This window comes from Salvelinus alpinus, chromosome 33 (genome assembly GCF_045679555.1).
Source record: "Salvelinus alpinus chromosome 33, SLU_Salpinus.1, whole genome shotgun sequence".
NCBI classification, from domain to species: Eukaryota; Metazoa; Chordata; class Actinopteri; order Salmoniformes; family Salmonidae; genus Salvelinus; species Salvelinus alpinus.
The window spans coordinates 15,327,623-15,352,610 of record NC_092118.1 but is presented as its reverse complement, the minus strand read 5'-3'; the positions used below and the strand labels follow the sequence as shown (position 1 = coordinate 15,352,610).

The following is a 24,988-nucleotide window of genomic DNA, read 5'->3' as shown; positions in this document are numbered from 1 at the left end:
GGTTGGGGATGTCTTTTATGAAGAGGTGTAATCATCTCATATTTGGTTGTGCTTAGGGAGAAATAGACTGGTTGAAACAGACTAGAAATAGAGTTCTCAGTAGATATAGACTAGACTCTCTGTGTGTAGGCTAAGAGCTGGGCATCCCAGTCTCCCAGTTCCCTGCTCTATAATGAGGGTCTATGGGAGGAGATCTGTTGTCTTTTGGTGGCCCTGTCATAGATCAGTAGTGAGTCTATGGGAGATCTGGTGTGTTTTGGTGGCCCTGCCATAGATCAGTAGTGAGTCTATGGGGAGACATCTGGTGTGTTTTGGTGGCCCTGTCATAGATCAGTAGTGAGTCTATGGGAGGAGATCTGGTGTGTTTTTGGTGGCCCTGTCATAGATCAGTAGTGAGTCTATGGGAGGAGATCTAGTGTGTTTTGGTGTCCCTGTCATAGATCAGTAGTGAGTCTATTGGAGATCTGGTGTGTTTTGGTGGCCCTGTCATAGATCAGTAGTGAGTCTATGGGGAGATATCTGGTGTGTTTTGGTGGCCCTGTCATAGATCAGTAGTGAGTCTATGGGAGATCTGGTGTGTTTTGGTGTCCCTGTCATAGGTCAGTAGTGAGTCTATTGGAGATCTGGTGTGTTTTGGTGGCCCTGTCATAGATCAGTAGTGAGTCTATGGGGAGATATCTGGTGTGTTTTGGTGGCCCTGTCATAGATCAGTAGTGAGTCTATGGGAGATCTGGTGTGTTTTGGTGTCCCTGTCATAGGTCAGTAGTGAGTCTATGGGAGGAGATCTGGTGTGTTTTGGTGGCCCTGTCATAGATCAGTAGTGAGTCTATGGGGAGACATCTGGTGTGTTTTGTGGTGTCCCTGTCATAGGTCAGTAGTGAGTCTATGGGAGGAGATCTGGTGTGTTTTGGTGGCCCTGTCATAGATCAGTAGTGAGTGTATCTGACGTTGCTGCTACCTGCGGCGTGTCCATGTATGACAGGTTTAATGACACCCATCCATCTAACTTTATTTAGCATAGTGTGCACTGCGCCCGCTCCCGCAAATCCATCAATATAACTGTATTTAGGACAGACAGCGCCTCTCAATAAGGTACATCACCGTCAAGCGGCTAGAGGAAGCACGGATCAGACAAGCCACATACAGCGAGGAACCAAATCCAATTGTAAAACACATTACAGATGTTATAGGGAAATGGGTTTTACTTGAGCTGAAAAACTGGGTTGTACTTGATCTGAATGACAGAGAGGTGACAGTGACTCACATTGGCCCTGTACCGTAGACACTCTCTGAAAACACAGAGTGAATCTCCTTCTAGCCAGGAAGACAACAAACTAATTACCATGGTGACTATCAGTATCAGAGGGTCCAGTCTTAGATAAGTACAGCACCCTGGAATGAGATGCAGACAGCACCTTTGGACTGAGATAGAGGTGTGTGTGTGTGTGCGTGTGCATGTACACTACGCTGCGTGTCATTGGGTCTTCCTCCTCAGCCTCTCATTTACTGCGAAGTGTGTGGGAGGAGCCTGGCTGCCCCCAGCCCTGAGACAGTGAGGCTGAGTGATGCGTGTGCTTATGCAAAATCTGCCGTGCCCCACTCTTTATGGGCTAATGCGTTAAAAGAAGAAAATGGGTGCGGTACCAGGAGAAGACAGAGTACAGTATAGAGCATCAATACAAGCCCCCCCCCCCCCCCCCCCCCCCCGGTGAGATCAACACGTGCCACAGACCAGCAGAGTAATCACAGGGGTGTGGCGGCCGGGGTGGAGGGTAGGAGGGTCTAGGGCCAATAAAACAGCACATCTGCATTAAAATGCTATCTTTAGGGTTCCTGTGCCGAAAATGCTATTTCAGGTTGCCTATTTAAAGCATGTTGAAGCGGTGACTCTCCACGCTGGAATTGCATCATATACCATCTGCATGATTTATGGCCACCATTACCATTATACTGGTTCACTGCGAGGAGAGGAGCAAGAGGTTTTAGTGCTAGAAAAACGTGTGCCCTCCCTGCCTGATGATCCCATGAGCCTGAGGGAGCCCAGAGGGTTTGAGGTGGTGGGGGTGGAATGGATGGAAGGTGGAGGTGGGGGTGGTAGATGGGGAGTGTTGGGGGGCAATAACATTATAACATGGGAGTTCAATGGAGCCTCACAACTTGGCTGGAGGTTTGAGAGTGCTGGAGAGCGACGTGTGTCTCTCTTCTGCCACCGTTAACTCTGTCATATCAATGAATCAGGAAGGCTCATCCCATCCAATCCAGGGGAAACATACAGTACCAGTCAAAAGTTTGGACACAGTGAAGACATCAAAACTATGAAATAACACATATAGAATCATGTAGTAACCAAAAAGTGTAAAACAAATCAAAATATATTTTATAAGTAGCCACATTTTGCCTTGATGACAGCTTTGCACACTCTTTGCACGCTCTGTATACCACCCCTACCTTGTTACAATACAACTGATTGGCTCAAACGCATTAAGAAGGAAAGAAATTTCACAAATTAACTTTTAACAAGGCACACCTGTTAATTGAAATGCATTCCAATGAACGGGTTTAAGCTGGTTGAGAGAATGCGTAGAGTGTGCAAAGCTCTCATAAAGGCAAAGGGTGGCTACTTTGAAGAATCTCAAATATATATTATGTAAAATATATAACATATATTTTGATTTGTTTAGTACTTTTTTGGTTACTACATGACTCCATATGTGTTATTTCATAGTTTTGATGTCTTTACTATTATTCTACCATGTAGAAAATAGTAAAAATGAGTAGGTGTGTCCAAACTTTTGACTGTTACTGTACATCACAGAGACACTGTGTAACCCGTAAAGTGCCTTATCATATAGGTGGAATTTTATATTTTACTGTCCATGTAGTTGTCACATGTATCCATGTATCCAACCATCTGGATGATCCAGAGGAGGAATGGGAGAAAGTCATGTGGTCTGATGAGACAAAAATAGAGCTTTTTGGTCTAAACTCCACCTGCCGTGTTTGGAGGAAGAAGAAGGATGAGTACAACCCCAAGAACGCCATCCCAACCGTGAAGCATGGAGGTGGAAACATCATTCTTTGGGGATGCTTTTCTGCAAAGGGGACAGGACGACTGCACCGTATTGAGGGGAGGATGGATGGGGCCATGTATCGCGAGATCTTGGCCAACAACCTCCTTCCCTCAGTAAGAGCATTGAAGATGGGTCGTGGCTGGGTCTTCCAGCATGACAACGACACGAAACACACAGCCAGGGCAACTAAGGAGTGGCTCCGTAAGAAGCATATCAAGGTCCTGGAGTGGCCTAGCCAGTCTCCAGACCTGAACCCAATAGAAAATCTTTGGAGGGAGCTGAAAGTTCGTATTGCCCAGCGACAGCCCCGAAACCTGAGGATCTGGAGAAGGTCTGTATGGAGGAGTGGGCCAAAATCCCTGCTGCAGTGTGTGCAAACCTGGTCAAGAACTACAGGAAACGGATGATCACTGTAATTGCAAACAAAGGTTTCTGTACCAAATATTAAGTTCTGCTTTTCTGATGTATCAAATACTTATGTCATGCAATAAAATGCAAATTAATTACTTAAAAATCATACAATGTGATTTTCTGGATTTTTGATAAAAAATTACAGACCTCTACATGCTTTGTAAGTAGGAAAACCTGCAAAATCGGCAGTGTATCAAATACTTGTTCTCCCCACTGTATGTGTTTTGTCTGTTAAATCAAATCAAGCCCAGGAGAGCTCTCCATCTTGGCTATTTCCATTATTGACTGTCTGTCTGTTCGTCTGTATCAGACTTTGTGTCCATCAGTCCGTGTGAAATTGGTGGATCACATTTTACATTGAGCAGGTTTTGTGGTATTTTTGTGGAACGCCATAAAGGCTCTTCCAGGAATCTGAGGGTCGAGGGGAGTCCCTGCCTGGCTGAGATAAAATGAGAGGTTTGACCCACTCTGCAACTGTGTCATATTACAGGGTCTGTGGGAGCTCGCTGATTTCCTATCCATGTCACTTTCTCAGTCCTCACACTCCTGTGGTGATTGTCATTGTGAAACCAGCTGCATCCAAGCATCACGTTCCTCTCCCCCTGCACTCCTTAATGGATGGATCTCTGTCCTCTCTCAGCCTTCTATCCCCGTAATTAGATCTGCTTAATTTACACTGTGGCTCCGTGCTGGGAACGGACGATCTGTTATAATGTCTTAGGGTTTCTGAACACTTGCCAGAGTAACACTCTATGAGGAATCATAAAAAGGGTTATAAAAACAAGTCTACTGCTGACTGGAGAGCCGCTACTGCCTGCCTTCTGCCACGCTGACTTATCGCTGATCAACCTGTGTGTGTGTGTTTGTGTTTTATATAGCCAGGTTTATACTCAGCCTCCTAGCAGTGCTGTGCTGTTGTGTATAAATACTGTATGCTTCTCTCGTCTGTGTGTTTCTGTTGTGTATAAATACTGTATGTGTCTCTCATCTATGTGTTTCTGTGTGGCCGGGCTGTGTGTGTGTCAGTGTGGTTTTGTAGCAGGCTGTGTTCCTGTGATGGCAGCGGGCGGTGTGGAGCAGAGCGGCGGTGTGGGCCACTCTCTCTCTCTCTCTCTCTCTCTCTCTCTCTCTCTCTCTCTCTCTCTCTCTCTCTCTCTCTCTCTCTCTCTCTCTCTCTCTCTATGTGCAGCCTCACCATGTTTTATGCATGAGGTTTGAGGGCAGGGAGCCTCGGGGGGTGGGGGGGGGGGGTCGTGTCTGCGGGGACACACAACAGCCAGATCAGGAGACATGATGACTACTTGGCACAGATGCAACAGAAAGAAAGCTCTTTAAGGAGGTGATCGTCCCTCTTTTTTTTCTTTGCCCACTCTTTTTGCCTCGGTGTCCTCTGTGTGCCTGTGACAGCGTTGGCCATGGGCTGCGCACAAACAGCAGCGTGTAATCGGTGTATGCGTCCATACTTGCTTGTGTATACATGTGTGAAAAGAAAGGGAGCTGCTTTAATCACATCAGGGATGTGCTCAGTCCTCTCTCTCTGTTTCTGTAGATGGTGTTCTGTTCACTAAGTTCCCTTGGCTGACTGTTCCAATACACCTACGTATATGTATTACCACCTCCACACTGCCTCCAGGCTCCCCTTAAATCAATGTTCTACACAGGAACCTCTGCTGACACTCGTACAGTCTGATAGTGCTCTAGATTACAGTGGCCACTGCTTATACTTATATAATAGCCAAGTTTTAAAAGCCACGTTATCGTTACTCATTGTGTATTTGTTCCTCGTGTAATAATTGTTATTTTTCGATTTTTCACTCTGCATTTTTGGGAAGGGCTCGTAGGTAAGCATTTCAATGTAAGTCTACACCTGTTGTTTTCGAAGCATGTGACAAATAACATTTGATTTGATTTTGATTTGATGATTATGATATAGGGTACAACTAGTTACAGTAAATGAGGGGCTCTGCTCAGAGCTGTGCTGCTGAATATGCTAATTTTAAGGTAAAGCCACAGGGGCTTGACAGTGTTTTCATCCCAGAGCCTGTCACTGGGACGTGATTCTCAAACATGGACGAAGCCATCGATGACGTCACCCCATTGTTTCCTATGAGAATGCTCAGTGGCGCATTTAAAGATCAGGAAGTGTCATTTCAGCGTGTCACCATCTTGCTACATGAGGGAGTTTTTGGAAACATTGCATGCGCAGTTTGAGTTACTCTAGCAGGCTAGCTCAGTGCTGCCCCCTCTCATGGAGTAGCTTAAATTGAAGGGTGACCGAGGTACTGCAGGCTGCCATTAGCAACTAAATGATCCTTTTATCTTCGTCTGTGTGTGGTTTTAAAGTAATTGGTTCAAGGACATACATCTGATGAAATAAAAGCAATTATTGGCACCATGATTGTGTTCAATGTTTTTTTATATACCCACGAATATTGACCACGAAGATCGCCGTTTGGAGTAGGTTAGGCACATTTCTTTGTGGCCACACAAGGTTGCTAATCTCAGATAGGGATATTATAGTTGGATCCTTGAGAGAGGCAATAATCCTAAAATGCCTCAGTTAAAAATGAGCTGTTTAAATGTATAGTGTGTCTGCGAAAACAAAACAGAAGTTGGCCGCCTGTACAGTACATTTGTCAGGCTGGGTAAGAGTGTCAGAGGCAAAGTAATCATAGCATTCTAGTACTGGTAGTAATTAAGAAATATTAGGCTACTGAAAGTATGTGTAGGGCTTTACAGAAGCTTTATTTCTTCCTGTCCTTTATTGTATGTAACCTCTGAAGAGCAAGCAGTCAGGGTTGGAGGAATTCTAAATGAGCTTGGTAAAATTTTAATCAGAACGGTGGTCTCGATACATCCATTTGGAGACTTTAGGGTCAAGTCTTGACAGGGAATGCAGCATTTCTCATTAGAGCTTAGACTGAAACGGAACTTATTAAATGTTAATTGACGACGCGGTGCAGCGCGGGCTTACAGTGCTCCAGCAACATTTCAGCACATCTTCGTCATCATCTTCTTCCTCAGTCCTACACGTTTCCAGAAGGCCATCAATGTGACATGTTTTTCCCTCTCTAGGCCTCATTTCAGTTCGGACTTTTTCCTCTTTTTACTAACTCCCTCCCTTCGCCTTTGTTTTTCGGGGAATTGGGGCTAACAAAAACAACACGCTACAAAAACGACTGTGTGAATGCCGATCCGCTCCGGACGTAGCGAGCTTTCTGTGGGATCCGTAGAGCCTTGCGGGGTTCTAGCTTAGCTTAAATACATTTACCAGTTGAAAAAGAACAGAGGAACAGGGCAAGGAGGGGGTCTAGGCCTCTTGTCATGCTAAGAGTGTTCAGATAAGTCCTGCTTGGTCCAAGTTAATTACAGTTGACATTTAAATAAGTGCACTTGTCTTGAAGATGGTGGAAGAGCTGAGAAAAAGACAGGCCTCTCTCTAATTGAGTTTGTGTTGCGTGCCCCACCCCCACATCACAGCACCAAGCCCACATCACTGCTTTGTTCCACAGGGAGCTGATATGCGAAATGCAGCTGCCGAAAGTGGAAAAACACATTATGGATGTAACTGCGCAAGTGTTTTTGTGGATTCTGCCATGTTCTCTTCCTGAGATTATGTTGTTTGAAGCATAAACCTGCAGTATGTTCTATTATTTTCATGTATGAAGTGAGATCGCCCCAAATGTCAATTTACACCTATGGAGATCAACAAATTCACTATGGCTATGTGTGTGTTATGTGTTAACAATTGGAGTGAGCCAGACTGGACTGTCAGTTCCATTAATCATGGTTGTATTGTGGTCTTTGAAGTGTGTGAAGACACAGGAGACCTTCAAAGGTTTTGATGTTGAATCTCACCCTGTAGCATCTTTCAAAGCACTTTACGGTAGGCTACATTATATGATATGGTATGGCATCACTGTATAATCATCCAATCAGATGGAATTGGAATGGATCCTATATGATGCAATCTAGGCTATACATTATATGCGTCACTTCTCATACTATTCTCCTATATCAATGTGAGTAGTGTCTACCCTACATTAGGGATGAGCACGGTTAATCAAATATCTGGATATCTGAACGGAGTCAAGTTTTCAACAAAAAAAGAGAGATTTTTTGGGTTGTATATTTTAACACTTAAAAAGATTTGTCTAAATGAAATGTAATTGTCCATGTTACATTGTCACACACAAGGATATACCATGACGTTTGAAATGCTTAATTGAATAAAACAACAAACTTTATAATTTATGTACCGCGCACTCAGCTCCTGCTGTTTCAGACCTCACGTGGCTTTGACAGTACATTGTTTACAGTTGCACACTGGAAATGTAGTCTACAGTTCTGAGGACGCACAAAGTGATTGTTTTATTTTTAAGCAAATTTTCTCTCTCATGGGCAATGGGTTATGGGTTGCGTTTTACATGAAAAGGCATTTTACTATCATAGCACATTTAGCCCTGACAACGAAATGCTATTTTCCCCCATTCAAATAGCGATTAACCTACAGGTGGTCCACAAGACTGACACAGATCAATGCAAAGCACTCACCAGAAAACTTTTTTGTTAACATACTTCTCTTTCACTGCTGCTGTTATTCTAGTCTGCTGTTAGCCTAGGCTACTGTTAGCTTTGTCTGCTGTTAGTTTAGTCTGCTGTTAGCCTTGGCTACTGTTAGCTTTGTCTGCTGTTAGTTTAGTCTGCTGTTAGCCTTGGCTACTGTTAGCTTTGTCTGCTGTTAGTTTAGTCTGCTGTTAGCCTTGGCTACTGTTAGCTTTGTCTGCTGTTAGTTTAGTCTGCTGTTAGCCTTGGCTACTGTTAGCTTAGGCTGCTGTTAGCCTAGTCTGCTGTTAGCCTAGAATACATTTTGTGAAATTATAGAATTATTTCAAATGCCCCTTCCTCCCCTACATCACTGTCAACTCCACCTGGCCCCTTCCTTCCTTAAAACCCTGTCCTCACCCACCTGGCCCCTTCCTCCCCTACATCACTGTCCTCGCCCACCTCGCCCCTTCCCCCCCTACTTCACTGTCCTCTCCCACCTGGCCCCTTCCTTCCCTACATCACTGTCCTCTCCCACCTGCCACCTTCCTCTATTTGACCATACTGTTTAATCACTGGGCACAGTAAGGGTGCTAATTGGACTTAATTTATCTAGTTTAGGAAGTGAAGTGCCTGCCTGGACCTGGCTGACTGTCCGTCGTTTGGCCACAGCACTACAGTACATCTGCAGCCCTGGCCTGGCCACTCACACTGTCATTACTCTCCCCCAGAACCCTATTGTATGTATATAAATGTCTCTCCCCACCTGATGGAGCACTCACTACAGTGGTTCAGTGTTTACTCTTTACCCATGGAGCTGTTGTCAGAGGTCTCTGTCTCTGAGCCCAGCTGTGTTTGTTAGCATAGCATAGCATATGAACCGAAGCTATCTAGGAGCTTCTCATTTACTCAGTGTCACGGCTAACTAGGAACCTTTCATTTACTCATTGTCACTGATGGGTGCCAGATTATCCAAGCACAGGCTTTCCCCTAGAACTAGAGGTAATGATCACTAGGGTTTCCTGCACAGTGATTGCTGACAGCAGAACACAGGTAATTGCCTAATTACATGGCAGCTCCCTGCCCTGGTCAGACTGCAGTCTCGGCTGCTCATTTGGTTCATATTATTGCAATGTGTCTGCTCAAGGTTAAGAGCCGTCCAGTGTTGCTTTAGATAAAGCCACTGGATTATGACTCATTCCACTGAAAGATGGAGACATTTTATTTTTTTTTATTTTTTTATTTTTTTGCCAACAAGTTAATTGCCTTCCAGTGCGGGAATGGGTATAAAAAGAGTAATAAACTGTAGGTAATACCTCCCTGGTAATTGGTTAATTAACTGGGTTGGTGTGCCACTGAGTTTAGGACATTAGTACCAATGGTACTGTACATGGCAGTAATATTTACTGTAGGCCTATACGAAAGACGCTCTGGGGGAAAAAAATGTTGCGTAGGTTTTCAAACATTGAATTGACCACTGCATCTCCCCTTTCTCTCCAGCGATGGCGGAGTTCCATGTCCAGCCGCGGTCAGTGCGTGCGGAGGAGGCGGGCATGGGGCGGTTCCAGTGCCAGATTCACGGCCTGCCTGAGCCTGCCATCAGCTGGGAGAAAGATGGCCACTCTGTGGACACTAAGGATGAGAGGTACAGTAAAGTAGGGTTCCTCTGTGTTAATCACCTCAGCTGTGCCTACCAACTACTGTAGGTCTACTGTACCTGCACATAGAACTCTGGCTGTTAACAAATTCACTGCAGCAGCTTCACAACCTTCACTTACCTGTTACCCAGCCAAACCTCACTCAGCTCAGATCAACACCACCAATGTCCCTTGTGTCTCTCTAGCTGTTTGAAATTGAGTTTACGTTGCATGTGTTAACACACTTAATCAAGCAAACAATGATCTACTCCCTTGATTCTCTTTCTTTTTCTCTCCCTCTATCTCTCTCTTCTACCCCTCCCTCTCTCTCTTTCATTTTCTCCCTCTGCCCCCCCTCCCCCACCCTCTCGCTCTCCCACCCTCCTCCAATTCCTTCTCTCTGGCAGGTATACCCTGCTCCCCACTGGTGTCCTGCAGATCACAGGTCTGCGTCAGGAGGATGGTGGTGTGTTCTGCTGTGTGGCCCACAACAGTGCAGGAGTAAAGCACAGTGCCGGGGCTCGCCTCACCGTCTCAGGTCTCAATACTCATACATACATACATACATACATACATACATACATACATACATACATACATACATACATACATAACATACATAACATACATAACATACATACATACATACATACATACATACATACATACATACATACATACATACATACATATATATATATATATATATATACACACATACACACCTTCCCTGGATACCCACCCAACGCACAAATATGTGGCTATGCATCATCTCACACAGCGTCATCGCCAAGATGATGCAGAACGGTGAAATCCAATTAAATGTTGCAATCCATAAAGCTCTTGCACGCTCACGCTTGCGTCACTCTCTTCTCCCCCAGTATCCCAATCTTCTGTTTACAAAGAGCCCATGATCCTCGTGGGTCCTGAAAACCTCACTCTCACCGTTCACCAGACGGCCATCTTGGAATGTGTTGCCACAGGATATCCCCGCCCCATCGTGTCATGGAGCAGGCTTGGTAAGACCAAAACCCCGCTTTCTCTTTTACATCAAATCAAAGCTGCAGCCTTCAGGGTGCCTGCCTCTCAGGCCTCTCAACCCCCCTGCCTCTCAGGCCTCTCAACCCCCCTGCCTCTCAGGCCTCTCAACCCCCCTGCCTCTCAGGCCTTAAGTGCTATAGAACCCTTCTATCTTCCATAAGGTGCCGTGCTAGATTGCTTGTCTAGTTTGCAATCATCCGAAACCCGACTTGAAGTACATCACTACTGCAGCTGACATAAAACCATGTCACCATAGTAGTATAGCTGAATTATATATACATTTATATAAAGCACACAGGCAAAATACAGGGATTGAAGAGGACATTCTGTAAAACGGGACATTTTGACACATTAAGATACAGCGGCTTTGTGTGTGAAATTGGTCATGGTATGCTGCCTTCACAGCGTGCACGGATCACATTGTTTCCCAGATGGTTCCAAATGATTTGGAATGTTGAAAGCCTATTTACCAGACATTATCTTGCTGACCTTGATATAAATGAATGGAGGAAAAAAGCTGTGTTCAGTGACTGCTTCTAATGTGGTACAGCACAGTGATTAAGTAGGCTACTGCTGTCCAGTGTGTATTTGTGTGTGTTTTTGTACGCACGTGCAGTTGTGTGGGTGTGTGTGTGCGTTGATGTTTGTGTGTTTGTGGAAGTATGCATGTATGTATGTGTGTCTGGGTTAGCTCATCTCTGAATTGTGTACATACGTGTAGTATGTTCCTTTATGTAACGTCTAATAAAACATTCATCTTATGTACACATGAAGCAGGGGATTGCAGCCTATATGAGTCTTTGGGGAGCGAAACACAGTCTTATTTTTTGATGAATGTATTCTTCACTCTCCTGGTCGAGATGAACCTCTAAAGTGAGTAAGTGACACACGGTGGGAGATCCACCATAATTGCTTAGAGGTGTTGAGCCCATGCAGGATTCAGTCCCCCCCACTTCATACGTTCCTCTTGGCTATCACTCAAACTCTGCCGCTACAAATTTTGCAATCTGATATTTGTTTTTCAAAGCTATTATCCAATCTGATTTGCTGTTCAAAATGTAAATTGCAGCCCCTCCCCAACCAGAGAGAAGCCATAATCAGATTGTGGATATTGCCTTGCACGATGTTGCTGTAATTAAATGCTGACAGGATGGGATTTCAACAGGGGCATCATGCAGCCATTATTTTAGAGGGGGGCACAAAGTATGTGAAGATGGAGGAGGTGGTATAGTTTGAGAATTTTGCATTTTTCAAACAGCTGAAACAGCTTTTTCCTGCAATATAGACCCATAATAATTATTGCCTAATTTTATGTAAAAAAATATATCAAATCAAATTGTATTGGTCAAATACACATATTTAGCAGATGTTATTGTGGGTGTAGCGAAATGCTTGTGTTCCTAGCTCCAACAGGGCAGTAATATCTAGCAGTTCACAATAATACACACAAATCTCAAATTAATGAATTGAGTTAAGAAATATATAAATATTAGGACGAGCAATGTCAGAGTGGCATTGATTAAAATACAGTAGAATCCAGTATATACATATGAAATTAGTAAAGCAGTATGTAAACATTATTAAAATGACTAGTGTTCCATTATTAAAGTGACCAGTGATTCCATGTCTATGTACATAGGGCAGCAGCCTCTAAGGTGTGGGGTTGAGTAACCGAGTGGTGGCCAGCTAGTGATGGCTATTTAACAGTCTGATGGCCTTGAGATAGAAGCTGTTTTTCAGTCTCTCAGTCCCAGCTTTGATGCACCTGTACTGATCTCACCTTCTGGATGATAGCGGGGTGAACAGGCCGTGGCTTGGGTGGTTGATGTCCTTAATGGTCTTTTTGGCCTTCCTGTGACATCGGGTGCTGTATGTGTCCTGGAAGGCAGGCAGTGTGCCCCTGGGCTCACCCTCTGGAGAGCCCTGCGGTTGCTGGCGGTGCAGTTGTCATACCAGGCAGTGATACAGCCCGACAGGTTGCTCTCAATTGTACATCTATAAAAGTTTGTGAGGGTCTTAGGGGCCAAGCCAAATTTCTTCAGCCTCCTGAGGTTGAAAAGGCGCTATTGCGCCTTCTTCGCCACACTGTCTGTGAGGGTGGACCATTTCAGATTGTCAGTGATGTGTACGCCGACTAACTTAAAGCGTTTTACCTTCTCTACTGTTGATGTGGATAGGGGTGTGCTCCCTCTGCTGTTTCCTGATGTCCACGATCAGCTCCTTCATTTTGTTATTTTCCTTGCACCACTCCGCCAGGGCCCTCACCTCCTCCCTGTAGGCTGTCTTGTTATTGTTGGTAGTCAGGCTTACTACTGTTGTGTCGTCTGCAAACATGATGATTGAGTTGGAGGCGTGCGTGGCCATGCAGTCATGGGTGAACAAGGAGTACAGGAGGGGGCTGAGCATGCGCCCTTGTGGGGCCCCTGTGTTGAGGATCAGCAAAGTGGAGGTGTTGTATCTTACCTTCATCACCTGGGGTCGGCCCGTCAGGAAGTCCAGGACCCAGTTGCACAGGGCACCTTTAAGAACGGGGACAGTATAACCGGAGAGAGCCATGATTCCGTGAAACAGAGTATGTTACTGTCCCTGATGTCTAGCTGGAAGGAGATCCTCGCCCTGAGCTCGTCTACTTTATAGTCCACAGACTGAACATTAGCGAGTAATATACTCAGAAGCGGTGGATGGCATGCACGCCTCCTGAGTCGGACTAGAAGTCCACTCTGAATACCTCTCTCCACCGGCGGCGTATTGGAGCAGCCTCTGGGATAAGTTCAATTCAATTCAGGAGGTGAGAATGAAGGGTCCAGTTCTGGAAAGTCGTATTCCTGGTCGTAATGCTGGTGAGTTACCGCCACTCTGATATCCAAAAGTTATTTCCGGCTGTATGTAATAACACAAACATTTTTCTGGGCTAATAATGTAAGAAATTACACACAAACAAATCTAAATACTGCAACATTGCTTAGGAGCTAGAAGCAGAGCTGCCGTGTCTGTAGGCGCCATCTCTATGTATGATTTTCTGCATAGGTTATCTCAGCATACCTCTTTAGCTTTTCAATTGTAATTTTAATTAATGATGTACATTGATTCTTTAAAGGTGCAATATGCAGAAATTGCTCTGCCATTTCCTGGTTGCTAAAATTCAAATAAGGGCCTCCCGGGTGGCGCAGTGTTCTAAGGCTAGCTGTGCCACCAGAGATTCTGGGTTCGAGTCCAGGCTCTGTCGCAGCCGGCCGCGACCGGGAGGCCCATGGGGCGGCGCACAATTGGCCCAGCGTCGTCCGGTTTAGGGAGGGTTTGGCCAGCAGGGATATCCTTGTCTCATCGCGCACTAGCGACTCCTGTGGCGGGCCGGGCGCAGTGCACGCTGACCAGGTCGCCAGGTGTACGGTGTTTCCTCCGACACATTGGTGCGGTTGGCTTCCGGGTTGGATGGGCATTGTGTCAAGAAGAAGGGCGGCTTGGTTGGGTTGTGTTGCGGAGGACGCATGGCTCTCAACCTTCGCCTCTCCCGAGTCCGTACGGGAGTTGCAGCGATGAGACAAGACTGTAACTATTACCAATTGGATACCACGAAATTGGGGGGAAAAAAGGGGTAAAATAAAAAAAGATTTTTTTTTTTTAAATTCAAATAGTTCACCCAATTTCAGTTTGTGACAAAACAAGTAATGCATAGTGTAGAGAATCATTGTACAATATAACCCGCTGTGAAATATATTTTTGTATTTTCAGCTATTTGAAGTTGGTGTACAATAGTAAAATAAAAGACCCAAAAACGGAACTTAAAACTTCCTAAGGCTAGGGGGCAGTATTTTGACATCCGGATGAAAAGCGTGCCCAAAGTAAACTGCCTGCTACTCAGGCCCAGAAGCTAGGATGTGCATATATAGAATAGGATGTGCATGGATAGAAAACACTCTGAAGTTTCTAAAACGGTTAGAATAATGTCTGTGAGTATAACAGAACTGATTTGGCAGGCGAAACCCCGAGCACAATCCATCCAGGGAATTTTTTTTTGAGGTCATTGTGTTTTCCAATTGTTTTCTATGGGAAGCCCTATTTATGAGGAACCTGGTTGCAGTTACTATGGCTTCCACTAGATGTCAACAGTCTTTAGAGATTGGTTGATGTTTTTCTTTTGAGAAATGAAGAAGTAGTGCTAATCATTGTAAGTGTCACTCCAGGTGGACTCTACTGTTTTGGTGCGCGTGAACTGGAACGCGCTTCAAGTTGTTTTTATCCGGTATTAGAAACAGTTTATTCCGTCTTAAATTGTATCGATTATTTACGTTTTAGGGTACCTGAGGTTGGATTAGGAACGTTGTTTGAAATGTTTGGACCAAGTTTACAGGTAACTTATTAGATACTTTGTAGGCATGTTGGGCGAGTTGAAACCGGTGTATTTCTGAATCAAACGTGCCAAATAAATTGACATTTTTGGGACATAAAGAAGGACATTATCGAACAAAAGGACAATTTGTGATGTTTCTGGGACATTTTGGAGTGCCAACAGAAGAAGATCTTCAAAGGTAAGGCATTAATTATATCGCTATTTCTGACTTTTGTGGCGCACCTGTCTGGTTGAAATATGATTTTCATGTGTTTTTATGCGGGGCGCTGTCCTCAGATAATCGCATGGTCTGCTTTCGCCGTAAAGCCTTTTTGAAATCTGACACAGCGGCTGGATTAACAAGAAGTTAAGCTTTATTTTGATGTATTACACATATATTTTCGAGAATGTTGAATATTGATATTCCTGTAGTTTGAATTTGGCGCGCTGCCATTTCACTGGATGTTGTCATCCGTGAAGGGATCCATAAGAGGTTATTAAGAACAGGAAGCATAGAAATAGCGCACATAGAACAGATCAACCGCTTCTTAGACTTGCTTTCGATGAAAATTACAGATCTATTACTCACATTTCTATGTGAATTTGGTCAGGTTGCCCTAAAAGTTACATATTGCAGCTTTAAGAACTTTTATGCCTTAGAAGTTTACTACAACTGCCACACCGGTATATAGTACAATAACCCAAGAATGAAAGCTATTTTAGTATTGTCTAAAGTCTAGCAACCTTGCCTGCAGGCATGCCAGCAGAGATAGTTATACAAGCTACTCTATCTTGAGTTATAGCCTGAAATGGCTCGGTAGCTAATTATGAGGTTGGGAGATTGGGAACCTATCTGGGCTAGCTAAAGCCAACTTCATAAAATTGCTAGGTGACTAGTATTACAGAGAAATAAAAAAATTGTTTTATTTATTAATCAAAAAGGAATCAATAGGCTACATAGCTTGATCAAATTAATTTACTAATTCCTCCTGCCAGTCCTGCCCATCACCGGCAGTTAATATCAAATCATACACTGTGTGTGTCACTCGACACTCTCTGCTCCGCTGACGTAGCATATCTTTGCTCTGTGGTGCATCTGGGAAGAATGGGGGGTGATAGTCAGTATGTCCCCTCTGCAAAATACTGCTGACAGATATTTTTTATAAATAATGATGATAAAGCGGGGGCTTAAAAACTAAGTTATTAATTTAACATCTGAAAAATGTAAAAACAGGAAAAATCTGAGGGGGCACGTCTCCTTGTGGGCATGACGCCTCTGGATTTCAGTGTATTAGATTACAGGGAGTGAGGGCCTGGGGATAAGCTGCATAATTAATTTAATAGATTCACATCAGTCATTCCTTAATGCCAGAGTTTGTTTGGAGCTTTTCATTCATCAGCACTGGTGCTCTCTGGGCTACTTTTTGCCTGCTTTGACACTAACTACATTACAGACTGACATAGAGATAGTTGCATCCATTCAGACAGCACACACACACACACACACACACACACACACACACACACACACACACACACACACACACACACACACACACACACACACAGATAGAAAGCGAGAGAGAGATCAAATTTCTGTGAGAGAGAGTGTGTCGGGAGAGATAAGAGGTAGCCATGGAGGAACTGTAAACTGTGTCCAACTCTGTTGATTTTACAGTTCACTCAGCAGCTAGCCCGACTTGAGTTAGGCTTATTGTAGAGGGGTAATAACGGCCATTATATGGTTCACAGTTGTTTAGCCACTCCTAGCTGAGTCCCTTTAGTTGTGACACTGGACTGGGGCTGGGAGTGGGAGGGGCAGGCTGAGAGCCTGAGGCTTGCACTTAATACTACCATGGAGCATGTTTAAGTTATACTGTACTAGCCATAGCTTCTACTACAGTCAGTAAGAATCTCCACTGGCTGACTTAGCTGACCAGGCTGTTTCAATTGGATTGTAAATACGTCTGAATAATAGGTTCCTATGTTCTACTGAAAATCCTGTAGCCTACAGCCCACTGCTGGTGCTGTTTGCTGCAGCTACACGAACATGGAAAGGGCCGAGGTTTGTATATTTTAGTTTGAAGGCATTCTCGTGAACACTGGCTGTACTGTCCACCTTTTTCCATTCTCGTGTTTCTCTTCAGCCCCCAGTGCATTGTCTTGTCGAGGTCCAGGTTTGTGGAGTGTTTCCAAATGACCCTCCCTTTCCTTGTTGTGGTTCTGCTCAGATGCACACAGTGCTCACAGAGGAGACGTGTGTTGCCCTCCTATAAAAGGCCTGGGCCAGGCCATATGGCCCCAGTCTCTGGCTAGCTGGCTAGCTGTCTGCTAGCTGTCTGTTTGACGATGTGAGGAGAGGAGGATGGCCAGTTTGCTTTCTCTGCAGGCTTTTAGCATAGCGGCCATGTCCCCCGCACAGCCTTTTAACACTATAAGCCTGGACACACAGGACGCAGATGTTACAAAGATAGAGAGGGACTGAAATATCTTCGGCTGTGCCATGTCTTTGTTGGTCCTACCCCCATTATAAGGCCATTGTAATAGGAAGAGATGGAGAGCAGGACAGGGTATTTGATGGAGGGACAGAGGGGAGTGGCAGCCTAGCTTATCCGTGTAGCTCTGCCTGCTCAGAGGGCATTTCCCCAGTTTAAAGCATGGCGTGCCTAAGGCAGTAGAGGGCTAGTGTGCATGTACATGTGTGTGTCACTAGCCTGTCAGAGCGGGGTGGGGAGGAAGGGGCTGGGGATGTAAAACAGACCCCCTCACACACACATACAATTACACACACTAACACACAATGGAGTCATGGCAACATAGTTCTTCTGCGTCACTGACTGTGTCGGCGTGGCCTTGGCCCTCACCCAATACACTCGCCTCGTTTGCCACCTTTCTACTGAATATGGTGATTCTCACAAGACGTGCTCTGTCACACTTGTGAGAACTGCTCTGATATTTACTGTGAAATGTGTTTTGCAGCGATATGGGGCAAACTAAAATTGAGTGAGTTGAGTTAATTTTATTTTTACAGGGACAGTGCACATTAATCAACGTTTCAGTAAAAGTGCCGGCTAATTTTTTAGCCAGCCGGCTAATTTTCAACCGCAGTCCCTGGGCAGGTTATTAAAAACAATTACAATATAGACAATCATTGAGCAGTGAGCACACGCAGAGCAACATAGAACAAGCAAGAAGTAGCATACAGACATAGCAACATAGAACAAAAAGCAACAAGACAAAATCCATAAAAGCAACAAAGTGTTTCCACACCTCACAAGCTACAGACAACATGGAAAGCGGCAATACACACCTAGGGATTATGTTCACAAATCTGATTGACCTTTAGCCATGTCTTCATGTTTTTTGTGAAAGTGTGATAGGTGGTGCAGTTATGTGTGTCTGATGGCAGTGTATTCCAGACATGGGAGGCTCTCACAGAGAAAGCGGATTTACTAAAGGTGCTTTTCTTTAAGGGAACTATACAGTCACCTCTAGCATCTCCTCTTCTCCAGCGTTTAATCTTTTGTGTACATTATAGTATGTTTAATCAATAATTTATCTCCCTTGGTATTTTTATAGCCTTTTTTAGTATATTTAAAGTGTATATTTTTTTATATTCTAAGCTAACTCAGCTAATTGGCTATCTCACTCCTCTCCTCCTCCTCTTCTCTCTTTCTATCTCTATCCCTTCCCTAATTTAATCTCCTGTCCTATTCCCTACTCTCCTCCCCTCCCTTCCTTTCTTCCACTCCTCTAAACTCTCCCATCTCCTCAGATGGCCGTCCGATTGGTGTGGAGGGCATCCAGGTGCTGGGTACAGGGAACCTGATGATCACAGATGTTGGGGTGCAGCACTCTGGCATCTACGTCTGCGCTGCCAACAAACCAGGGACCCGTGTACGCAGAACCGCTCAGGGACGTCTGGTGGTCCAAGGTGAGCCTTTAGTTACACACCCACTCAGTATAGTGTGTGTGTACAGTATGTGTATGTTTATGTTTCTGTGTGTGTGTGTGTGTGTGTGTGTGTGTGTGTGTGTGTGTCTGTGTGTGTGTGTGTGTGTGTGTGTGTGTGTGTGTGTGTGTGTGTGTGTGTGTGTGTGTGTGTGTGTGTGTCAGTGGAGGCTGGTGGGAGGAGCTATAGGGGGACGGGCTCATTGTAATGGCTGGAATGGTATTAATGGGACGGAGTTAAACGTGGTTTCCATATGTTTGATGTGTTTGATACCGTTCCATTTATTCCATTCCAGCCATTACAATGAGCCCGTCCTCCTATAGCTCCTCCCACCAGCCTCCACTGGTGTGTTTATGTGTGTGATTTTGAATGGAAATCAATTTTAGGTCCCCACAAGGTTAGTAAAACAAATGTGTATGTGTCTCATTCGCTGTGCAATTTTCTTACAATTAGTAGTGCGGGTAGAGCCTTCCGACCAAGCAGGAGGCATTCAGCGTGTGCCTCACATGCTTATCAGCCAAAGGGCCCTGCCCTCGGCCCCAGCCAATAGCAATACTGCTCCCAGTCAATATTTCATTGAATCTTCCTGTCCGTTGTTAGACAAGGCCCTGCTATAGAAGGCTCTGGAAGAAAGCCATGCTTTTGATTATGTGTCGATGTCTATGTTTTTTTTATTGATCAGTGAAAACTAGAACGCACCCTCAGCTAACGATCTGGTGCGATATACAATACATGTGTTTTATGATAAGAAACGAAAAGGCTAAAGCCTGGCTGTGGACACAGCCTTCAAGAAGCATTGCTTCATGTTCTCATGGCAGCAGTGTTCTCCTCCTGGATGTATTTCACAGTCAGGGCGCATATGACTGACTGACTGTCTGGCTATGAGAGGGTTGTTATGGTGATAAGGCCTCAGTGACTGTATAGAGTAGCAGCATACATGCGACTCTCTCCCGCCGTCCGGCCGGCTGTTTTCATCAGAGTAAGGTAGGCTGTTGCTTAAGAGAATTGATGTAATCTTCCTGGCCAGATGGTTGGCACAGCGGCCCTCTGCTCACTGCACTACCCTTCATTTACCTCAGAGTGAGAAAGTGAGGGGAAAGAGAGAGAGAGAAAGAGAGAGAGAGAAATGGAAAAAGAGAGATTGGGGAAGAGAGTAATAGAGTATGGGGAGATGGAGAGAGAGAAGGGTAGAGAGAGAGATGAGGGGATTGAAAGAGGGAGAGAGAAAGATAGAGAGGGAATGGGGGAAAGAGTGCTGATCAGACCCACACCACAATTGCACATCAATACTCTCCCTGACCCACCATCCCCCTGCCTCCCTCCAGCCCTTCCCTCCAGCCCCTACTCACATACACACAGCCTCTAAAGAGCCAACAGAGAGAGATGGAGAGAGAGAGAGATGAAAAGGGACACAGAGAGAGAGATGGAGAGAGAGAGAGATGGACAGGAGGATCGAGCCAACCTAATCCTCATCATACCACAGTGCCTAGAACGGTGTGAATTTCAGGTCCCGCCACTTTTACTGACAGGGTGACACAGTATGGAGATAGCTGAGATTAGAAAACCATCATAACACCTCTACTCTTAAGATGAGAATTAGATAGATAGAGGATGCTAAATAACTAGACCTGTAAAGGGGAGGGTTTGTTTCAGGAAGATAGTTTAGATAGAGGATGATAAATAACTAGAACTGGAAAGGGGAGTGTTTGTTTACAGGAAGATAGTTTAGATAGAGGATGCTAAATAACTAGAACTGGAAAGGGGAGGGTTTGTTTACAGGAAGATAGTTTAGATAGAGGATGATAAATAACTAGACCTGTAAAGGGGAGGATTTGTTTACAGGAAGATAGTTTAGATAGAGGATGCTAAATAACTAGACCTGTAAAGGGGAGGGTTTGTTTACAGGAAGATAGTTTAGATAGAGGATGATAAATAACTAGAACTGGAAAGGGGAGGGTTTGTTTACAGGAAGATAGTTTAGATAGAGGATGCTAAATAACTAGACCTGTAAAGGGGAGGGTTTGTTTACAGGAAGATAGTTTAGATAGAGGATGCTAAATAACTAGACCTGTAAAGGGGAGGGTTTGTTTACAGGAAGATAGTTTAGATAGAGGATGCTAAATAACTAGACCTGTAAAGGGGAGGGTTTGTTTACAGGAAGATAGTTTAGATAGAGGATGCTAAATAACTAGACCTGTAAAGGGGAGGGTTTGTTTACAGGAAGATAGTTTAGATAGAGGATGATAAATAACTAGACCTGTAAAGGGGAGGGTTTGTTTACAGGAAGATAGTTTAGATAGAGGATGCTAAATAACTAGAACTGTAAAGGGGAGGGTTTGTTTCAGGAAGATAGTTTAGTTAGAGGATGCTAAATAACTAGAACTGTAAAGGGGAGGGTTTGTTTACAGGAAGATAGTTTAGATAGAGGATGCTAAATAACTAGACATGTAAAGGGGAGGGTTTATTTACAGGAAGACAGTATAGATTGAAGGCTTGATAATGGCTCACATCAACGCCATTATCCCAGAAACCCTAGACCCACTCCAATTTGCATACCGCCTAAACATATCCACAGATGCAATCTCTATTGCATTCCACACTGCCCTTTCCCACCTGGACTAAAGGAACACCTATGTGAGAATGCTATTCATTGACTACAGCTGAGCGTTCAACACCATAGTACCCTCAAAGCTCATTACTAAGCTAAGGATCCTGGGACTTAACACCTCCCTCTGCAACTGGATCCTGGACTTCCTGACAGGCCGCCCCCAGGTGGTGAGGGTAGGTAGCAACACAACTGCCACGCTGACCCTCAACATTGGAGCTCCCAAGCGGTGCGTGCTCAGTCCCCTCCTGTACTCCCTGTTCACCCACGACTGACGACTCCGACACCATCATTAAGTTTTCAGATGACACAACAGTGGTAGGCCTGATAAACGACAACGACAAGACAGCCTACAGGGAGGAGGTGGTGCCGGGTGGTGCCAGAATAACAACCTATCCAACAACGTAACCAAGACTAAGGAGATGATTGTGGACTACAGGAAAAGGAGGACTGAGCACATCCCCATTCTCATCGACAGGGCTGTAGTGGAGCAGGTTGAGAGCTTCAAGGTCCTTGGTGTCCACATCAACAACAAACTAGAATGGTCCAAACACACCAAGACAGTCGTGAAGAGGGCACGACAAAGCCTATTCCCCCTCAGGAGACTGAAAAGATTTGGCATGGGTCCTGAGATCCTCAAAAGGTTCTACAGCTGCAACATCGAGAGCATCCTGACCGGTTGCATCCCCACCTGGTATGGCAACTGCTCGGTCTCTGACCGCAAGGCACTACAGAGGGTAGTGCGTACGGCCCAGTACATCACTGGGGCTAAGCTGCCTGCCATCCAGGACCTCTACACCAGGCGGTGTCAGAGGAAGGCCCTAGAAATTGTCAAAGACCCCAGCCACCCCAGTCATAGACTGTTCTCTCTACTACCGCATAGCAAGCGGTACCGGAGTGCCAAGTGTAGGACAAAAAAGCTTCTCAACAGTTTTTACCCCCAAGCCATAAGACTCCTGAACAGGTAATCAAAAAGTTAAAGTGGCTATGCATATATGATAAACAGAGTAGCAGCAGCGTAAAAAGAGGGGTTGGGGGAGGCTGCTATCTTGGCTAACTGGGCTATCTGCATTGTGTCCCGCTACCCACCACCCGCCAACCCCTCTTTTAAGCTACTGCTACTCTCTGTTCATCATGTATGCATAGTCACTTTAACCATATCTACATGTACATACTACCTCAATCAGCCTGACTAACCGGTGTCTGTATGTATGTAGCCTCGCTACTTTTATAGCCTCGCTACTGTATATAGCCTGTCTTTTTACTGTTGTTTAATTTCTTTACTTACCTATTGTTCACCTAATACCTTTTTTGCACTATTGGTTAGTAAATAAGCATTTCACTGTAATGTCTACACCTGTTGTATTCGGCGCACGTGACAAATAAACTTTGATTTGATTTGAGATAGAAAGATTAGAACCAGAAGGATAGCTGACAAGCAAATAAACCTGCTGATGTGAGATTGGAAGGGAAAATAGTTGCTGATTGTGGGAATGATCTCGTTCTAAATTACGACTAGATGATCCCTAATTGCAGTCTAATTGTCTTCCCACTCAGTAGGAAGTTATTATGAAAATAACTCCTATCATAAATGAAAATATTGATGTGGCTAATAATACGTGCAGCTATGAATAATGAGGTGAGATAAGTACCCCAACAGAAATAGCAACAGCAATACCAACCAACAGCTCTGATCAGATCCGGAGGAGTGTAATCACACATTTGAGGCGAAACTAAACACTGTTTAATTAAGAGGTAATAGAGATTTGCATTACCTGTAGCTCTGTGTCAATTAGCGCAAACGGAGCATGGCTCATAGCTCAAAGAGAGGAGGGAAAGAATGACTCCTAGTGAGCGAGGGAGGGAGGGAGGGAGGGAGGGAGGGAGGGAGGGAGGGAGGGAGGGAGGGAGGGAGGGAGGGAGGGAGGGAGGGAGGGAGGGAGGGAGGGATCATTGGCTGGAGACTGAAGGTCAGTAGTTGTGTAGTGTGCAATACTGAAAGACTTTCGTGAAAGATACTGTAGCTGCACTGCATTGCCTTTCACTCAGTTTATGTGTTCTATAACAGGTAGTCTGCGTTTGTGGATAGATTCCCTGTTCCCTCTTCTCCTCTTCCTCCTCCTCCCTTTTTGTGTTCCTAGATCTTCTTCTTCTAAGTTCCAATGATGATAATCTGATCCTCAGCTAATAATTGTTATGCTAAACTCTATCGCTAATCGCCCCCCCCCCCCCCCCCCCCCCCACACACACACACACACACAATCTAATTCTGATCAATGTGATTAGGCTGGATTAAGCCCAGGATAATACGCCTTCATTCCTCTCTCCTCTTTTCCTTCCCTCTAGAAGGCTCTGGGAGCTTCCTGCTTTTTCAAAATACCTTGGTAGCTTATGTTTTCAGACCACTGGAGAAAAAATATAGTTGTTGTGCAGCATAGTATGGGGAATGAGAAAGACACTGTCAGCAAGTTACTATATCTGTGTAGCAAGGCGCTTTATATTCAGTTAGTAAGTAGCCCACTATCTGTCTTTCTCTTTCCCCTGCGTCTGCCACAGCCCCAGCAGAGTTTGTGCAGCCTCCCCAGTCCATCTCCCGGCCGGTGGGCACCACTGCTATCTTCACCTGCCAGGCGCAGGGCGACCCTGTGCCCCAGCTCACCTGGCTGAAGAACGGGCAGATCCTGGAGCCTGGAGGGCACGTCAAACTCAGGAACAACAACACGTGAGTTAACGTACAGCCATGGAGATACATATAGTAAGCGTGTTCTATTGAAGTGTGTGTTGAAAGCAACAGGGACTGTACTCATTCTGTATGGTAATAACACTATATCCATTCATGCATGCAGCCATCCATCCACTGTAACATAGCTACATGCCATATGTGCATGGCTGGCAGTGTCGTTGGCGTAATCAAACGCTCCATTATTTCTGATCTGATCTACTGCGCTAATGAAACAGCTGGCCAAGATGTCTGCCAAGAGATACACTGACTTGTTTTAAATGGAGCTGTGACATTACATTACGAGGGTATCTATCGAATCACTGCTGGACCGGCTCCCAAGGCTGTCCGGTGGAATTTCCAGGAACAGAACAGAATGCTCGGCCAGTGTATTGTCTCATTTAACATTCTCCATAAGAGAGATGACGAGGCCAGGTTACTGTGTTTAGAGTTGTGGTTGCCGGGCGGGCGGGTTGGGGCAGGCAGGGAGAGACGGGAGGGTTGTAATGAGGCCGGGACTGGTCTCGCTCCAGGTCTAGGAGTGTGGCTCTGTGTAGTGATAATGATTCAAGTCTGCTACTGTATTTGGAGCTTTGCTGTTTTATTGTCCTGAGTGGTTGTCACCACCGGTGTTTCCCCAGAACCGTTAAACACGGAGTCAGACAGCCTGGTGGCTG

The 24,988-nt window shown here is 45.0% G+C and overlaps 1 protein-coding gene across 1 annotated transcript in view; it reads left to right on the top strand.

Moving 5' to 3' along the window:
- Positions 1-24,988, top strand: part of LOC139562827 (immunoglobulin superfamily DCC subclass member 3-like) — a 99,817-nt gene that overhangs the window by 50,312 nt on the left and 24,517 nt on the right. Inside the window, exons 3-7 of the mRNA XM_071380940.1 lie at positions 9,528-9,672; positions 10,072-10,202; positions 10,546-10,683; positions 18,811-18,969; positions 24,149-24,314. Of these exons, the coding sequence (XP_071237041.1) occupies positions 9,528-9,672; positions 10,072-10,202; positions 10,546-10,683; positions 18,811-18,969; positions 24,149-24,314 (739 nt within the window). The remainder of the gene's footprint in view (positions 1-9,527; positions 9,673-10,071; positions 10,203-10,545; positions 10,684-18,810; positions 18,970-24,148; positions 24,315-24,988) is intronic.